This window comes from Balaenoptera ricei, chromosome 19 (genome assembly GCF_028023285.1).
Source record: "Balaenoptera ricei isolate mBalRic1 chromosome 19, mBalRic1.hap2, whole genome shotgun sequence".
Taxonomy (NCBI): domain Eukaryota; kingdom Metazoa; phylum Chordata; class Mammalia; order Artiodactyla; family Balaenopteridae; genus Balaenoptera; species Balaenoptera ricei.
In genome coordinates this window covers 14,443,916-14,461,762 of record NC_082657.1, presented here as the reverse complement: position 1 = coordinate 14,461,762, position 17,847 = coordinate 14,443,916, and the positions used below count along the sequence as shown (strand labels likewise).

The 17,847-nt window shown below is 50.2% G+C and overlaps 1 protein-coding gene and 1 pseudogene across 1 annotated transcript; one reads left to right on the top strand and one right to left on the bottom strand.

Annotated features, from left to right (window-relative positions):
* Nucleotides 1-9,600: 9,600 nt before the first annotated feature.
* On the bottom strand, nucleotides 9,601-11,766 carry LOC132353991 (atypical kinase COQ8A, mitochondrial-like; annotated as a pseudogene).
* Nucleotides 11,767-15,607: 3,841 nt separating this feature from the next.
* On the top strand, nucleotides 15,608-16,920 carry LOC132353274 (phosphatidylethanolamine-binding protein 1-like). The gene has a single exon (XM_059904351.1). The coding sequence runs from the start codon at nucleotides 15,681-15,683 to the stop codon at nucleotides 16,242-16,244; it is 564 nt and encodes a 187-aa protein (XP_059760334.1). The 5' UTR covers nucleotides 15,608-15,680; the 3' UTR covers nucleotides 16,245-16,920.
* Nucleotides 16,921-17,847: the final 927 nt, after the last annotated feature.

Here is a 17,847-nt window from a genome sequence, read left to right as displayed (position 1 = left end):
GGACCGCCTCCGGCCCGGGGCGCCGCTGCCGCCGCGCGCGGGCCCAGCCCGGCCTGCGCCGCCCGCTCTGCCGCCCAGCGCGCTACGATTTCATTCATTCTTGGGGCTGCGGCGCGAGCGGAGCGGGGCGGGCAGGGGGCGGGGCTCGGCCAATCCCCTCACCTCCCGGCGCACGACGGGACGTGGAGTCTAGGGGCGCTCGGCGGCGCCCGAGGGCGCCCCTGTCCGGACTACACGTCCCAGGGGGCGTCGGGAGGACCGCACGCCCATTGGCTACTGGGGATACAGGGCGGGGCTGGGATCGCCCCAAAGCATCCTTTCCCCTCCCTGGGGGTGCTCCATCCCCAGCTCGGGCTCTCCATCCTCCAGGCACCGCGGGCGCGCAGGAGAAGGTGGTCCCTGGCTTCTGGGTCTCCCCTGGGTATGTGGATGACCCCAGGGTCTGTCGTGTATTCTTGCCTTTGCCTACTTGTCTGGGTGTCTCTTCTGTGTAAGCCAGTCTGTAAACAAGCACAGGGGTTAATCAATGCCTTTGTTCATTTATTAAGTGCCTGCTATGTGCCAGGCACTCTTCTAGACACTAGGGATACAGCGTGACAAACAGGCAAAGTTGCTGCCCTCAAGGAGCTGACCTTTTAGTGGAGGAAAAAAGATGATAAACAAACAAATAAACTGATCATTTTAGAGAGTGATAAGCATTATAAAGAAAGTGGCTGCTCTGAGGAGGTGACATTTGAGCTGAGACCTGAGAAGCTGCTACCATGCAATGGGAGGGGAAGGAGGAAAAGCTTGGCAAGTTCAAAGATCAGTGGGAAAGCTAGTGTAACGAGCAGAGTGTGTGGGGGGAGGCGGGGAGGGAGACAATGTTAAGGAGACAGCAAGGATCCAGATCATGTAGGGCCTTGTAGGCCATTATAAAGAAAATGGATTTTGTTCTAAGTGCAATCAGTCATCCTTGACTCTTCATTTTCACACACACCCCAAACCCATCAGCAAATGCTGTTATCTCCACATTCACAGAATAGATCCAGAATCCACCCACTCTTCTCCCTTCACAGCCTCCATCCTGGTACTGCTCCCCTTTTGCTCCCCCATGGACAGTCCATTTCTATTCTCTCCAGGGCAGCCAGAGTGAGCTGCTTAAAACAGCTGGCATCACACATGCACTCTGGCTCAAAACCTCCAGTGGCTTCTTTCACACTTTTTAAAAAAATATTTATTTATTTATTTGGTTGCTCCGGTTCTTAGTTGCAGCAGGCGGGCTGCTTAGTTGCAGCTCGAGGGCTCTTTAGTGGTGACATGAGAATTCTTAGTTGCGGCATGCATGGGGGATCTAGTTCCCTGACCAGGGATCAAACCCAGGTCCCCTGCATTGGGAGCACAGAGTCTTAACCACTGCACCACCAGGGAAGTCCCTTCGTTCACACTTAGAATAAAATTCGAAGTCCTCACTATGCCCTCTAGGCCCTACTCAAACCCGTTCCCAACTCCCATCACACTTCTGATCTCATCACCCTTTTTCCTTCCCTTGGCTAACTTTGCTCCAGCTGCACTGGCCTCCTCCCTGTTCCTGGAACGTTCCAGTCGCACTTCAGCCACAGGACCTTTGCACTTGCTGTTCTCACTGCCTAGAATGCTCCTCCCCCAGACACCTGCATGGCTCCAACTCTCACTTTATTCAGGTTTCTGAATGTCACCTTCTCAGAGACAACCTCAGCTAAAATGGCATCCCCCAGAATCTCTCTTTCCTCTTAAAAGCTTTCTCCTTCTCCCAAAACTTACCATAACTCGTCATCATGTTGTAGGCCTATTTAGTTACTTGATTGAGTGTCTGTCTCCACTCCTTTGACTACCAGCTCTATGAGGCCGGGATTGTTGTTCATTCCACTGCTGTCTCCCCAGTGCCTAGAACAGGGCCTGAAAAATAGCAGGTGCTCAACAATTATTTGTTGAATAAATAAATGAATCAATTAGTCATTATCCTCCATGTCTCTCCCCATTGTCTGGCTCTGCAGAGTGCAAGCAGCAGGGAGAGGGAGTCATGTGGGCTCCAGGCTGTGCCCTCCCACACACTTGGACCATCTGAAGGGGACTCGGCGGGCTTGGGGGGTGGCGGGGGTGTTGTATTAAGGAAACCTTCCCAGCAGAGGGTCTGGAGCTAAAGCTTCAAGGCAAAGAGAAGGGAGAGGTTAAGAGGCATATTCACTCATTTCTATAGAGTATCATTGTCCCCAGCCCTGTGTGGGCATGCTGGGGGCACAGGAATGATGTGTCTGATGGCTCTGCCCCAGGCAGAGCCGTAAGCTCACAGTCAGTGGGGTAACAGACCCACCACCACACAATGACAGCCAAGGGTGGGGGAAGCCAGGGCAGATGGCAGGGCTGGGATAGAGGAGGTACACGGGGCTGTGGGAGCCCAGAGGAGGCTCCTAACCCAGGCTGGGGGTCAGGGAGGGCTCCTTGAAGGAAGTTCCAGGGGAGTCTTTTCAAGTCCTGAACCCCTGACCTCTCCAGACACAGGACGAGTCCCTGTTCTGACCTCTTGGGGCTCTGACGTCTGATCTACCTGTCATCCAAGTCTTGGGAACAAACAATTCCCAAAATTTGTTCTCGTCTCCTAACCTGGAACGCAAAGGTTTGGCCACCAGAGGGCACTGTGGCCTCAGTCTTTGTCCAGACAGACTGTTCGTGAAGCCTCGGATCCTGGAGGGACATTGTGGGGCCAGTGGGACCAGCCAGTGGAGACACTGGTCCCCCGACTATGACCCTCAGACCCTGCCCAGGACCTGGTCACCACGGTCTGAGCCCCTCCCCCCAGAGGCTCCTGTGGAATCAATAGGAGACCCTCTCTGTCCCAGACCCCTGAGGGCCCAGCTTGGGCCTCTGAGGGAGACACTGGCTAAGCCCCCCTGATCCCTCTCTTCCTCGCCATTCTTCAGAGGATACAGCCCTCCCCTAAGCTGCCCTTGGGGTGTTCAGACATGGCCCTCAGAAGTCTCCTACCCAGACGGGGATGCTGAGGTACAGAGGACGTGAGGCTGTGGGAGGCGGCCACACAATACCAGGGCAACAACAATAACAACTAATAATAATAACAGCAATACATAAGGTCGCATTGACTTAGCTCCTCCTGTGTGTCAAGACGGCTCCTGAGCTTTTTACAGATCTTATGTCACTATCATACAGACCGCACTTAGGAAGCAGGACTCTTCACCTCAGAGTCAGACAAGGCAACTTGGGCTCATATAGACAATACCCTCGCCAAAAGTCCCCACCGATCATGGCGGGGAGAGCTGGGATTTGAATCCCGGTCTCACTCAGAAGCTAAACCACAGGCTACCTCCCTGTGCTATTCCAAGGGGGGTTGCTGACTTCCTGTGTCAGAATCTGCTCAGGCCCTCCATGAAAATGCCATCCCTACCCACCCTCCCGCCCCCCAGTCCCAGGGATCCAGGGTCCCTGAAGGCAGATCCCAGAATCCCAGGTCTCAGAATGCAGTCCCCAAGTCTTTCTAATGACTGCAAAGCCCTGAGAATCATGGTTTGTGTTTGGGCACAAAGGCAGAAAGAAGAAACAAAATGCAATTGAAGGGATGGTTCTCAAGCTCTCAGGTGGGGAGGGGTGAGGGTATGGGTTTGCAAAAGAGGTCTTAGAGTCGGTGGTGGAGTGTGGACTCCGCAGACCAACCTCCTGTTTCCCCAGTAGCTCTGCTGGAACTTTTTGGTACTTTGGTTTTCTCATCTGCAAAATGGGAGTAATGGTTCCAACATCACAGGTTCGTGGTGAGGATGCTTTGGGTCCATGTAGAGCTCTTAGTGCTTGGCACACTTTAACACACAATACTAGAACACCTACTGTGTGCCACGCCTGGGCTGAGGGTTTTACATACATAATCTCAACAGCCCAAAGAGGTGTGGTCCCTGCCTGGAGATCACAAAGAAATCATGAAGTCTGGACTTGGTCTCAGGTTTGCTGACCCAAAGCACCCCCTGTGCTGCCCTGATGGGCACTCTTACCTCTGCTGGGCACTGCGCTAACGTGTACACTCACGTGACCCTCGCAACAATCCTGAGACCGGGGATAAGGTGAGACCATGTCAGGTAGGACCATAAAACCTAGGGTAAGGAGTTTGGGTTTGATTCTGAGGGTAGGGGGGAGACAGTGGATCGTTTTCAGCATGATCTCCTTCAGTTTTTTTTTTTTTTTAATATTTATTTATTTATATATTTGGCTGCGTTGGGTCTTAGTTGCAGCGCACGGGATCTTCGTTGCGGCATGTGGCACGCGGGCTCCTCTCTAGTTGTGGCACGTGGGCTTAGTTGTCCCGTGGCATGTGGGACCAGGGATCGAACATGTGTCCCCTGCATTGGAAGGCAGATTCTTAACCACTGAACCACCAGGGAAGTCCCCATCTCCTTCTGTTTAGAAAGATCCTCATGGCTGCAAGTGTGGACCAGACTGTAGGGACAAGGTAGGAGGCAGGAGACCTGGGAGGGGGCTGAGATGGCTGGGGTGGGAGGATGGGGCCAGGATCGGGCAAGAAGGTGATGAGAGGCAACAGAATGCAGCTGCTGTAACAAATGACCATGAACTTGTCAGCTTAAAACAACAGAAATTCGACAGAGGAATGGATAAAGATGTGGTACATACATACAATGAAATATTACTCAGCCATAAAAAAGAACAAAATAATGTCATTTGCAGCAACGTGGATGGACCTAGAGATTGCCATACTGAGTGAAGTCAGAGAGAGAAAAACAAATATATCATATGATATCACTTATATGTGGAATAAAAAAAATGGTACAAATGAACAAATTTACAAAACAGAAATAGAGTCACAGATGTAGAAAACAAACTTATGTTTAGCAGGGGGAAAAGGGGAGGAGGGAAAAATTGGGAGATTGGGATTGACATATACATACTACTATGTATAAAATAGATAACTAGTAAGGACCTACTGTATAGCACAGGGAACTCTATTCAATACTCTTAATGGCCTATATGGGAAAAGAATCTAAAAAGGAGTAGATATATGTGTATGTATAACTGATTCACTTTGCTGTACAGTAGAAACTAACACAACATTTTTTTTAAATTTATTTATTTATTTTTGGCTGTGTTGAGTCTTAGTTTCTGTGCGAGGGCTTTCTCCAGCTGCGGTGAGCGGGGGCCACTCTTCATCGCGGTGCGCGGGCCTCTCACTGTCGCGGCCTCTCTTGTTGCGGAGCACAAGCTCCAGACACGCAGGCTCAGTAGTTGTGGCTCACGGGCCCAGTTGCTCCGCGGCATGTGGGATCTTCCCGGACCAGGGCTTGAACCCACGTCCCCTGCATCAGCAGGCAGACTCTCAACCACTGAGCCACCAGGGAAGCCGTAACACAACATTTTAAATCAACTATACTCCAATAAAAATTTAAAAACAAAACAAAACAAAAAGCCCCCAGAAATTTATGCTCTCACAGTTCTGGAGGCCAGAAGTCAGAAATCAGTATCACTGAGTTGCAAGCAAGGTGTCAGCAGGGCCGCACGCCCTCTGGAGGCTGTAAGGTAACATCCATTCTTTGCCTCTTCCAGCTTCTGGTGGCTGTTGATGCTCCGTGGCTTGTGGCCTCATCACTCCAGTCTTCAAGGTTCCATCCTCACATCACCTCCTCCTCTGTGTGTGTGCTTCTCTCCCTCTGCTTTTGTCCTGTAAGGATACTTATAAGTGATGGTATTTAGGGCCCACCTGGATAATCCAAGATATTATTCCCATCTCAAGATCCTTAACTTCATCACATCTGCAAAGACTCTTTTCCCTCTGAGGGATTAGAACCGGTAACTTTGGGGCGCCATTATTCTGCCTACTACAGCAGAGTGGGCAGAATTTGCCGATGGATAATTTATGGAGCATGAGGGAAAGAGTCTGTGGAGTGTCAAGGAGGACTCGAAGGCCCGTGGCCTGAGCAGCTGGAGGGATGGAGGCGCCATCACCGAGATGGGGCGGCAGCCAGAGGGGCAGGTTTGGGAGAGCCCAGGAGCTCAGCTTCAGAAGCAGAAGCCTTGAGTTGAGACGTACATCAGGCATCCAAGGGGGTGCTGCTGGGTAAGTCCGGAGGTTGGGTTAAAGAGAGAAAGTTGGGTGCATAAAGTGAGACTGGATGAGCTCTCCAGGGAGAGAGGAGGAACAAGGTGGAGACCTAGAGGTGACCATCAGTACAGATCCAGAAGGTAAGGAGGAACCAGGGGGAGCACTGAGAGGGAGCCGGCAGGGAGGCTAGAGAAGACCAGGAGAGGATGGCCGGTGTCTCAGGAGCAAAGGAGACAGGGAACGGTGAGGGCTGACGGATCAAGTAAGACGACAACTGAAATGTGACTTAGATTAGGACCAGGGGGACCCTGACACGAGCACTTCCATGGAGCAGGGGTGGAGGAGGAGTAGAATGTGAACATTTGATTGGAAAGAGTGTAGAAGAGAACTGGAGACATCTCTGGTGAGAAATTTTGCTGTAAAGGGGAACCAAGAAACAGGGCTGTGGCTGGAGAAGGTCAAAGAGTTTTGCCTTCTGTCTTGTTTTAAGATGGAAGGAGTTACAATACATCTGTATGCCAGCGGGAATGATCAGGAAGGTGACGACGCAGGTGAGAGGGGAGCATTGCTGGAGCAGTGATGGAGACAAGAGGAAACAAGCGAGTCCCCAAGTGGGGGTCAGCCTTAGTGAGGCTTGATCCATATCAGGAGGAGGAGGAGATGTGTGGAGCAGACGCCAGGAGGTGGGAGATTGAGGACATTCTCTCCTACGGCTTCAGTGAAATGAGCTGGGAGCAGAGATGGGGGAAAAGAGAGAGGATGCACCGAAGACCCCTTGAGGGGCTGGTCAGGAACTCGAAGTTTTGAGCTCTTGGAAGAGGACAGAGGCATGGAGTAGAGGCCAAGTTTGATTTAGCCAGATTGGGGGTTTCCCAAGTGAGAATAATAAAGAGAGGGAGTTGGGGGGGTGGATCCAAGGGAGCCACTTTGGTGAGTGACCACAGACTTGCAGGGCTGAAGGACAGTGAAAGGGGAGGGGCATCGATGGGGCCGTAGGTCCTGGCAGGGTTGGGGGATTGGAGGGAGGGAGCTGGGAGAGAGGAGACGGCGGATAAAGAGCAAGAAGCATGAAACTGAGATTGGAGGGGCTGTGTGTATCGGGCATGGGCATGACGAGGGCCAAGGTCGCTGGAGGGGCCGGGGTTGGGCAGAGGACCAGATCCCTGGCAGAGAGGTGGTGGGGGCATGGGGAGGCTGGGGGAGGTCGAAGGAGCATCTACCTGGATGTGAGGATTGTGTTAGGAGTGAGTGGTGAGCCAGGCGGAAAATGTAAGAGACTGTGATCCCCACGGCCATAGTGACCCCAGCACCCACCCTGTCCCCTCTCAGGGGGCATCCCTAACTGGAAAAGGGGACTTGGGTTCTACTGGATGGGCGGTCAGCTCTGGGAAAGACATCTGCCGCTCCAGCTCCATCAAAGACCCACATATGAAAGGTAAATCTATAAAGTTAATAGAAGAAAGTGTGGTGGACTTCCCTGGTGGCGCAGTGGTTAAGAATCCGCCTGCCAGTGCAGGGGACACGGGTTCGAGCCCTGGTCTGGGAAGATCCCACATGCTGCAGAGCAACTAAGCCCGTGCACCACAACTACTGAAGCCTGTGCTCCTAGAGCCCGTGCTCTGCAACAAGAGAAGCCACTGCAGTGAGAAGCCCACCCACAGCAATAAAGAGTAGCCCCTGTTGGCTGCAACTAGAGAAAGCCCGCGCAAAGCAACGAAGACCCAAATGCAGCCCAAAATAAATAAATTAATTAACTTTTTTTAAAAAATGGGGTTGCATGACCTGGGTTTTTCAACAAATAATTGGCTTTAAAGACAAAGGCCCTGTTAGCGAGTGTTGTTTTAAGCTTTTGCATGCCGGAGACCTGTATGTGCCTGAGCATCTAGCAAAGCGCATGGGGCTCTTTTCAGAATCAAGTTTATAAAAGCATAAAATCCAGAGGGTTACAGAGGAAACTCATTGCATTAACATACAGTTAGTAAAAATAATAATAATTGCGATATAGTAATATATGTGCTTCTTTATTAATACATTGAAGAATAAGATCTGGCTGCAGATTCAATAACTACCATAATTTCTAAGCGGTGATGAGTAAAACCAATGTTTCAAGAGATCTGCAACAACTGTAATGTGCTATAAAACATCTGTGATTTATTTGGGTGACAAGGTCATAGGTTCTGGCAATAGTATTGTGATTTGTTGCCAAAATCCATAATTGACAAAAATATCAAATGTCATTAGAGGTTAGTGAAAACATAGACGTCAGTTTTTTCCCACCAATGGTGATAGACGCCAAGAACTCTGGACCAGTTGGAGGTCCCAGGACCTCAGGCTGAGAATCCCTGTAGTTTAAAAACACAACATGTGGATCTTGTATAGATCCTGATTTGAACAAACTAACTTAAAAAGACATTTCTGAGATAACTGGGATATTTGAACACAGGGTGTGTATTATAAGATATTAAGGAAATATCGTTCTTTTTTTTTTTTTAATTTTTTTCATTTATTATTTATTTATTTATTTATTTATTTTTGGCTGTGTTGGGTCTTCGTTTCTGTGCGAGGGCTTTCTCCAGTTGCGGCGAGTGGGGGCCACTCTTCATCACGGTGCGCGGGCCTCCCACCATCGCGGCCTCTCTCGTTGCGGAGCACAGGCTCCAGACGCTCAGGCTCAGCAGTTGTGGCTCACGGGCCCAGTCGCTCCGCGGCACATGGGATCCTCCCAGACCAGGGCTCGAACCCGCGTCCCCTGCATTGGCAGGCGGACTCTCAACCACTGCGCCACCAGGGAAGCCCTATCGTTCTTTTTATTTCAGCATTTTTTTAAAAATTGAAACAAGTAAATCAGACAATTACAAGAACTGTATGAAGATTAACAGAGCCTGAAATGACCCCTTGGGTCCAACCAGGTGACAAGTGCATATCATTTCCTTCCACAAGGGCCCAGGGGCCTGGAGTGGGAGGAAGGGCCCCACACACACCAGTCTTGGAGCCCAGAGACAGAGCATGTGGCTTTCTCTCCCCTTCTGCATCTCCTGCCCTTCCCCACAGGAGGCAGCAGTTCTCTGGAAACCTCTGGTTGTCAAAAAACCTCTAAGAGGGCTTCCCTGGTGGCGCAGTGGTTAAGAATCTGCCTGCCGGTGCAGAGGACACGGGTTCGAGCTGTGCTCCGGGAAGATCCCACATGCCGCGGAGCAATTAAGTCCGTGCGCCACAACTATGGAGCCTGGGCCCTAGAGCCCGCAAGCCACAACTACTGAGCCCACGCGCCACAACTACTGAAGCCCACGAGCCTAGAGCCCGTGCTCTGCAACAAGAGAAGCCACCGCAATGAGAACCTCATGCACATCAATGAAGAGTAGGCCCCACTCGCCGCAACTAGAGAAAGCCCGTGAGCAGCAACGAAGACCCAATGCAGTCAAACATAAAAAAAAATTAAAAAGTAAAAAATAAAAAAACCTCTAGGACCAGCCAGAGAGCAAGTGTGGGTGGGTCTCTCCTGGTGAAGGAGTACTTTTTGGCAATGCTCACATCAGCACTTCAAGCTCCAGATCCAGGCCAGACAGGAAAAGGCGGAAAACACAAATCTCCTGCTAGAAACACACACACACAAACCTTATATTACATGCTCAATAAAATCCAAAAAGGCTTTTCTGGTTTTTTTGTTTGTTTGTTTTTGTTTTGTTTGCTTTTGGTGGCAGGGATTCAAAGGGAGAACTCTCATCTTCTGGTTAACCTTCACATTAGCAAAAACCACTGTTACAAAAAGGAAAAGGACATAACATCGTCTTTTTATCGAGAGTCATTTCAGAGGATGAATAAACAATGAGCAGATTCTGACAGACGGCAGTGGGGTTGCATTTTCATTCTTGCGCCTCTCACCCCATACCCACTTAGCAATAAAAACTGTGCATAAGCGCTGGCGACAGGCTCTGCGTGGCCACCCCTCTCGTGCCGTACGAAGTTTAAATGGAGCAGGGGCACCACCTGCTTCCTACTAGTTTTAGCGGCACAGGACGGAGGGTCCGGCCGAGCGGCCGGCCCGTGGCTATGCTGCGCGGCTTGCCTCCTGCGGTAGTTGCTGTAGGCCTCCTCGAACGTGGCCTTGCAGGGGAACGGGGCCTTCAGCTTGGAGCACGTGAGGAAGGAGCCCCCCAGCTTCCTCTGCAGGGAGTAGGTCTCCTCGGTGCTTCAGCATGATGGGGATCGGGTGGTGGATCTTCGCGGTGGTGCTCTGGGCGCCAAAGTCAAAGGGCTCCTCCGAGGCAAAGGCCTCCCCCAGGATGAGGATGGCGTCCAAGTGGGTATCTTCCACGGCCTTGACCTCATAGCCGGTAAGGAACTTCATCTCTATGGAGTTCTTCAGCACGGCCTCCCTGTCCTGGTCAGCAGCAGCCCTGATGATCTGGATGTAGCGGTCCGTGAAGGATCCTTCGTGTTCCTGAGCTGCCCCGAAGTCCAGAATAGTCACCCTGTGCTGCTGAGCGCCATCAAAGAAGTTGGCCCAGTTGGGGTCTGTCTGCATGAAGCAGAACTGGAACTGCTCCTGCAGGCACAGGACCAGGATATGGTAGCGGATCTCGTTCCGGATCTCCTGGCTCAGCCCCTCGGCCTGGGCCAAGGGGGAAGCCAGACACCAGCTGCGTGGTCAGCACGTGGGGGCTTCAGAGCTCCTCCACAGTCTCAGGCGTGTAGAAGAAGGGGTGGTCCTTCAGCAGCTCCCTGAACCTGCCCACACAGGCGGCCTCCTGCTGGCAGTCGCACTCGAGGGCCAGCTCCTGCCTCGGCACGTCGAGCAGGTGCTCACGGAACAGGCCTTCCGGAAGCATGTTGCTCCTGTTCAGCACGGTCATGAGCTTGTTGACGTCACAGTTGATGCTCTGGGCCACACCGGGCTACTGGACCTTTTTTCTTTTTTTATATAAATTTATTTATTTTATTTGTTTCTTATTTTTGGCTGTGTTGGGGCTTCGTTGCTGCGCGCGGGCTTTCTCTAGTTGCGGTGAGCAGGGGCTACTCTTTGTTGCAGTGCGCGGGCTTCTCATAGAGGTGGCTTCTCTTGTTGCGGAGCATGTGCTCTAGGCGCACGGGCTTCAGTAGTTGTGGCTCGCAGGCTCTAGAGTGCAGGCTCAGTAGTTGTGGCGCACCAGCTTAGTTGCTCCGCGGCATGTGGGATCTTCCTGGACCAGGGCTCGAACCCGTGTCCCCTGCATTGGCAGGCGGATTCTTAACCACTGCACCACCAGGGAAGCCCCGGGCTACTGGATTTTCATGGCCACCTCGCGGACGACTTTCACGCGAGCCAGGTGCACCTGCCCGATGGAGGCTTGTCCCAGCAGTTGGGGCCCAGGTCGTTGTTGAGAGTTTTCATCATCTGTTTCAGTGTCATGAAGTCCACGCTCTGTCTGACCCGCTCGAAGATCTTGGCCAGATGGGGTTTGATGAAGGCGTCGTCCTGGAAGCTCAGCATCTGGCCCAGCTTGAGCGCCGTCCCCGCGCACCTTGCAGAGCGCGCGCACGATGCGCTCCCTGTCGGCCTCCGACAGGAAGGGGCTGGAATCCAGCACGGCCTTCTTCCCTGAAGGATCCTCGGGACGGAGACTCTTCTTGGCAACCTTGGCCAGGGCCCCAAAGCCCAGACCCACAGCCAGACCTGCCAGAACCCACAGGCATGTTGACCAAACAAGCTCCATGGAGGTTCTCTGCAGCAACAAGGGGGCAAATCGGAGCATAAAACAGCTTCATTCACACAGCACCTCGTTCATCTTTTTTATTCTTATATTTTTAAAAATTTTTTGGCCGCGCCACGGGGCATGTGAAATCTTAGTTCCCCGACCAGGGATTGAACCCGCGGCCCCAGCATTGGAAGCACAGAGTCCTAACCACTGGACCGCCAGGGAAGTCCTTCGTTGTTTTTTTTTTTTTTTTTTTTTGATGTGATAATGGCATTGTGGTTATGATTTTTGTAAAGTCATTACTTGTTTGAGATAGATAATGAAATATTTGAGATAGATAATTATAGCTAGGGTTGGTTTGTTTTTTGTGGCTTAAAAATTAGGGTTTGTTTTAAAGTATTACAGCTAAAGTGAAGTAAGGGAATTTTCTTGGATGATAGTGATGTCCTATTTCTTTTCGTGTGTGTTCTATTTCTTAACAAAGATTGGGATTACACAGTTATAAGCATTTGTCAAAACCCATTGAATAGCATACTTAAGATTTTGCATTTCTTTGTGTACAAATTTTACCTTAAAAAAAAGTAAATAGGGCTTCCCTGGTGGCGCAGTGGTTAAGAGTCCTCCTGCCAATACAGGGGACACGGGTTCGAGCCCTGGTCTGGGAAGATCCCACGAGCCGTGGAGCGACTGGGCCTGTGCTCCACAGCTGCTGAGGCTGCTCTCTGGAGCCCACGAGCCACAACTGCTGAGCCCGTGCACCGCAACTGCTGAGGCCCACGCGCCTGGGGCCCGTGCTCCACAACAAGAGAAGCCACCGCAATGAGAAGCCCGTGCACCACAGCGAAGCGTGGCCCCCGCTCGCTGCAACTAGAGAAACCCCACACGCAGCAACGGAGACCCAACGCAGCCAAAAATAAATAAATAAATAAATAAATAAATAAATAAAATAAATCTTGAACTCTAGGTAACGGTATGTGTATTAGTTTCCTAGGGCTGCCATAACAAAGTACCACAAACTGGGCGGCTTAAAACAACAGAAATTTATTCTCTCATGATTCTGGAGGCCAGAAGTCTGAAATCAAGGTGTCTGCCTGACCATGCTCTCTCGAAGCTTCCAGGAGAGGATCCTTCCTTGCCTCTTTCAAGCTTCTGGTAGTCCCAGGAGCTCCTTGGCTTGTGGCTGCATCACTCCAATCTCTGCCTCTGTCTTCACATGGCCTCTTAGTGTGTCTCTGTGTCTTCACGTGGCTGTCTTCTTATAAGGACACCAGTCATTTTGAGTTAAGAACTTCTAGCATGACTTCCTCTTAACTAATTATACCTGCATCTTTTTTTTTTTTTTTTTTTGGCCACACCTCACGGCGTGTGGGATCCTAGCTCCCTGACCAGGAATCGGGGATCAAACCCGTGCCCCCTGCAATGGAAGCATGGAGTCTTAACCGCTGGACCACCAGGGAAGTCCCTATATCTGCATCTTATTATTTGGAAATAAGGTCACATTCTAAAGTGCAAGGAGTTAGAACTTCAACATATCTTTTTTGGGGGGACACAATTCAACTCATACTAATACACTTGCTGAAATGTTTAGTGGAAGAGTGTGGAACTTACTTTGAAATGCATTAAAAAAAATGTGATGGGTAGGTGGTGGGATGGATAGAGAGAAAAATGAGTGATAAAGCCAGTAGATTAAAATGCTAATGGTAGAGTCCTGCTGATGGGTATATGGGTGTTCACTGAACAATTACTTCAACTTTTCTGTATGTTTGAAATTTTGAAAAAGAAAGTGTTGCATCTCAAAAAAAAATAAAAGTTTAAGGAGGATAATTGAAATAAGAATAACTGTGCACTGAGAATTGTTGGAGCTGGGTGATGGCTAAGTGGGCGATCACTATGCTAGTCTCTCTGCTTTCTGTATGCTTGGAAATCTCCAAAATAAATTTCCGAGGATTCTGTTTAATGAAGGAACTATGAACAAAACTAATAGACAGGTAAATGAAAGGTACCATGTCTGAAACTGACAAAGGATTAATAATAAGAATATTCAAAGAACCCTTAAAAATAAACACAACAGGGACTTTCCTGGTGGTCCAGTGGTTAAGACTCCATGCTCCCAATGCAGAGGGCCCGGGTTTGATCCCTGATCAGGGAACTAGATCCCACATGCATGCTGCAACTAAAGATTCCACATGCCACAACAAAGATCCCACATGCCGCAACTAAAAGATCTGCATGCTGCAACTAAAGGTTCCACGTGCTGCAACAAAGATCCCGCGTGCTGCAACTAAGACCCGGCGCAGACAAATAAATAAAAAAAAATTTTTTTAAGAAAAAGAAAAAGGGACTTCCCTAGTGGCACAGTGGTTAAGAGTCCGCCTGCCAAAGCAGGGGACATGGGTTCGAGCCTTGGTCCGGGAAGATCCCACATGCCGCAGAGCAACTAAACCCACGTGCCACAACTACTGAAGCCTGCGCGCCTAGAGCCCATGCTCCGCAGCAGGAGAAGCCACCGCAATGAGAAGCCTGTGCACCGTGATGAAGAGTAGCCCCCGCTCACTGCAACTAGAGAAAGCCCGCGTGCAGCAACAAAGACCCAACGCAGCCAAATAAATAAATAAATTTATATTTAAAAAAAAGAACACTACAACCACCTCCTCCCTCCCCAAAAAATAGGGTGAGCAAAGGATGTGAGCACTTAAATGTCAGAAGACTAAAAAACTGTCAAGCATATGAAAGTGAGTTCAAAATCATTAGTACTCAGAAAAATGGAAGTAAAAACAGCCAGAATATGAGTGTTCATGGCAAAATTCCCTTCAGATTTTCTATACATGTGAAATTTTTCATAATAAAAAGTGGGGAAAAAACAATGAGCAGTCACTTAGCACCTAGTAGACAGACAAAAATTAGAAAGCTGGATCATGTCAAGTGGTGGAGGGGATGTAGAGACCCAGGAACTCTCATGCACTGGGGGTAGGAGTGGCCTGGGAGGCCATTCTGGAGGGCGATATGCACCTCCCTCCTTCCCAGAAATCATGCTCCTAGGTGGCATCCCCTAGAAATTCTCACATGGGTCTGTAAGGGGTGGTGCCTAAGGATGTCCGCTGAGCATTACTTGTGGTGGTTGGCGCTGGGGGCAGCCGGCTGCCCTGGGTTTCACCTTGGGGGCGTGGGCAGTTAAACTTCAAGGAACACACACCAGGGGGTCCTGTGGGCAATGAGAAGATGGGATGAAATATGCACAGAGCAACGTGGATAGAGCTTTACCTTACAGTATTGAGGGACACGTAGAGTAGGATACATAATAAAATTGCAATTACATAGATTAGAAGCATATGCCACATCAATACACTTTCTTTTTTCTTTTTTTGGCTGTGCCGCTGCTTTTGGGATCTTAGTTCCCTGACCAGAGATTGAACCCAGGCCCTCGGCAGTGAAAGTACAGAGTCCTAACCACTGGACGGCCAGGGAATTCCCCATCAATACACATTTCGCAAGCACACGTATAAAGAAAAGATAATGTGGAGTGAGGTAGACAAACAGGTTTGTCCAGTGAACACCCTTGGAACCCCAGGAGCAAGGGCTCCCCCTGCCCAAATCCAGCCTCCCAGAAGGGCAGTGCCTTTGGCAATGAAATGCTGCCATGTGGGCCACCCCTTAGGATTTTGGACTGAGAGACTTGCCCCACTGCTGACAGGTATGCCTCTTTTGAGAGGTAATTATTAGTCTGCTATTGGCCACTAGTGGGGAAAGATGGTCTCATGAGGGGATATTGGAATCTCAGAGTTGACATTCCTTCAGTAGCCTTCTTATAGGGCAAGACAACTAAATTTCCATTATTAAAAACAGGGTATGGGCAGACTGCTGGGAGTGTGGGCTGTTACCCTGCGTGAGTCCTCCCGCAGCTTTCCCTGCTGTCCGATCCTCTCAGCTTCGCGATGCCGGTGGACCTCAGCAAGTGGTCCGGGCCTTTGAACCTGCAGGAAGTGGACGAGAGGCCGCAGCACCCGCTGCAGGTCAAATACGGCGGGGTGGAGGTTGACGAGCTGGGCAAAGTGCTGACACCCACCCAGGTTAAGAACCGGCCCACCAGCATTGCATGGGATGGCCTCGATCCAGGTAAACTGTATACCTTGGTCTTGACAGACCCGGATGCTCCCAGCAGGAAGGACCCCAAATACAGGGAATGGCACCATTTCCTGGTGGTCAACATGAAGGGCAACGACACCAGCAGTGGCACGGTCCTCTCCTATCATGTGGGCTCTGGGCCTCCCAAGGGCACAGGGCTTCACCGCTACATCTGGCTGGTTTACGAGCAGGACAGGCCACTGAAGTGTGATGAGCCCATTCTCAGCAACCGATCTGGAGACCACCGTGGCAAATTCAAGGTGGCGAATTTCCGCAAAAAGTACGAGCTCGGGGCTCCGGTGGCCGGCACGTGTTACCAGGCCGAATGGGATGACTATGTGCCCAAACAGTATGAGCAGCTGTCTGGGAAGTAGAGGAAAGCCAGGAGATGGACACGGTCCCAGAGTTCCCAAGCAGTGTTTCAGTTTAGTGATACATGTAGATTTCTCCCCTTCCCCCTGCCTGATCCCTGAGCGGTCAGATTTAGGTTTAGGGTGACTTTTCCTTCTGCCTGTCCTCTGTAATTCTAGGGGGTTTATGTTTTGATCAAATTTGAACTCCGTTTTGTTGGGGGATATTTTGGTACTAGGATGGGGTCATCAAAATGTTAATATAAGAATAACAACCCAGATGTTAAAGAAGAAAAAAATTCTGGTAAAAAGACCAGGTCTGCAGTATTAGAACAGAGCATCAAAGAATCTTTAAGGGAGGTTGAAAAAAAGAAAAGGTTGATTGCCTCTGCCTTTGTGAGCCCGAGCCCAAGATTGTCTGTGATGGCATCTTCTGGCATGTGTTTTCATGGCCCTGTCTCTCACTAAGACAACCAGGGGCCGGCACGTCCGCTAGTCCCCCATGTGATACATCTCAGGCTGGTTATTGGGTGTCAGTGTCCTGCTCTGGCTCCTTTAAAGAGCAATACTGAAAAAAGCAATAGGGAGAGAGTTGCTGTTAAAGCTTGGCCATCTAGATGAGCTGCAGGGCTGAGTGAGAGGTCATCAGAAATCCGAAAGTCTGTGCCTGTTAAATTGATCACTCTTCGGTGTAAGAAAAGCTGGTCTCTAGTTGCTGAATGTTGTGTTAATTCTGCTGTTTGCTTATAGTTGAATAAAAATAAAAACATTGTGAAAAAAAAAAACCCAAAAAAACAGGGTATGGGACTTCCCTGGTGGCGCAGTGGATAAGAATCCGCCTGCCAATGCAGGGGACGTGGGTTTCAGCCCTGGTCCGGGATGATCCCACATGCCACGGAGCAAATAAACCCTTGCGCCACAACTACTGAGCCTGCTCTCTAGAGACCGCGAGCCACAACTACTCAGCCCACGTGCCACAACTACGGAGCCTGCGTGCCACAACTACTGAGCTCGTGTGCCACAACTACTGAGTTCGCGCGCCTCAACTTGAGCCCGCGTGCCACAAACTACAGAGCCCACGTGCCCTGGAGCCTGACTGCCACAACTAGAGAAGAGAAAACCCGCACGCCACAACTAGAGAGAAGCCCACGCGCCACAATTAAAGATCCCACATGCCTCAACTAAGATCCCACGTGCTACAACTAAGACCTGACGCAGCCAAAAATAAATAAATAATAAATCTTTTTTTTTAAAAAAAAGCTCACTGGGTATTCAAAGAAGCAGGAAAACACAATGCAATTAATCAGGAAGTCTGAAATGGGTCTCACGGGGCTAAAAATCAAGGTGTCAGTGGAGCTGTGTTCCTGGTGGAGGCTTTAGGGAAGAGTCTGTTTCCTTACCTTTTCCACCTTCACTCCTTAGCTCATGGAACCTCCTCTGTCTTCAAAGCCCATCACTCAACCTCTGCTTCCATCGTCCCATCTCGCTCACTCTGACCCTCTTGCTTCCTCCTTGAATGATCCTTGTGATTACACTGGGCCCACGTGAATAATCCAGAATAATCCTCTCAGTTCAAGATCCTTAATTTAATCCTATCCGCAAAGGCCCTTCTGCCATGTAAGGTAAC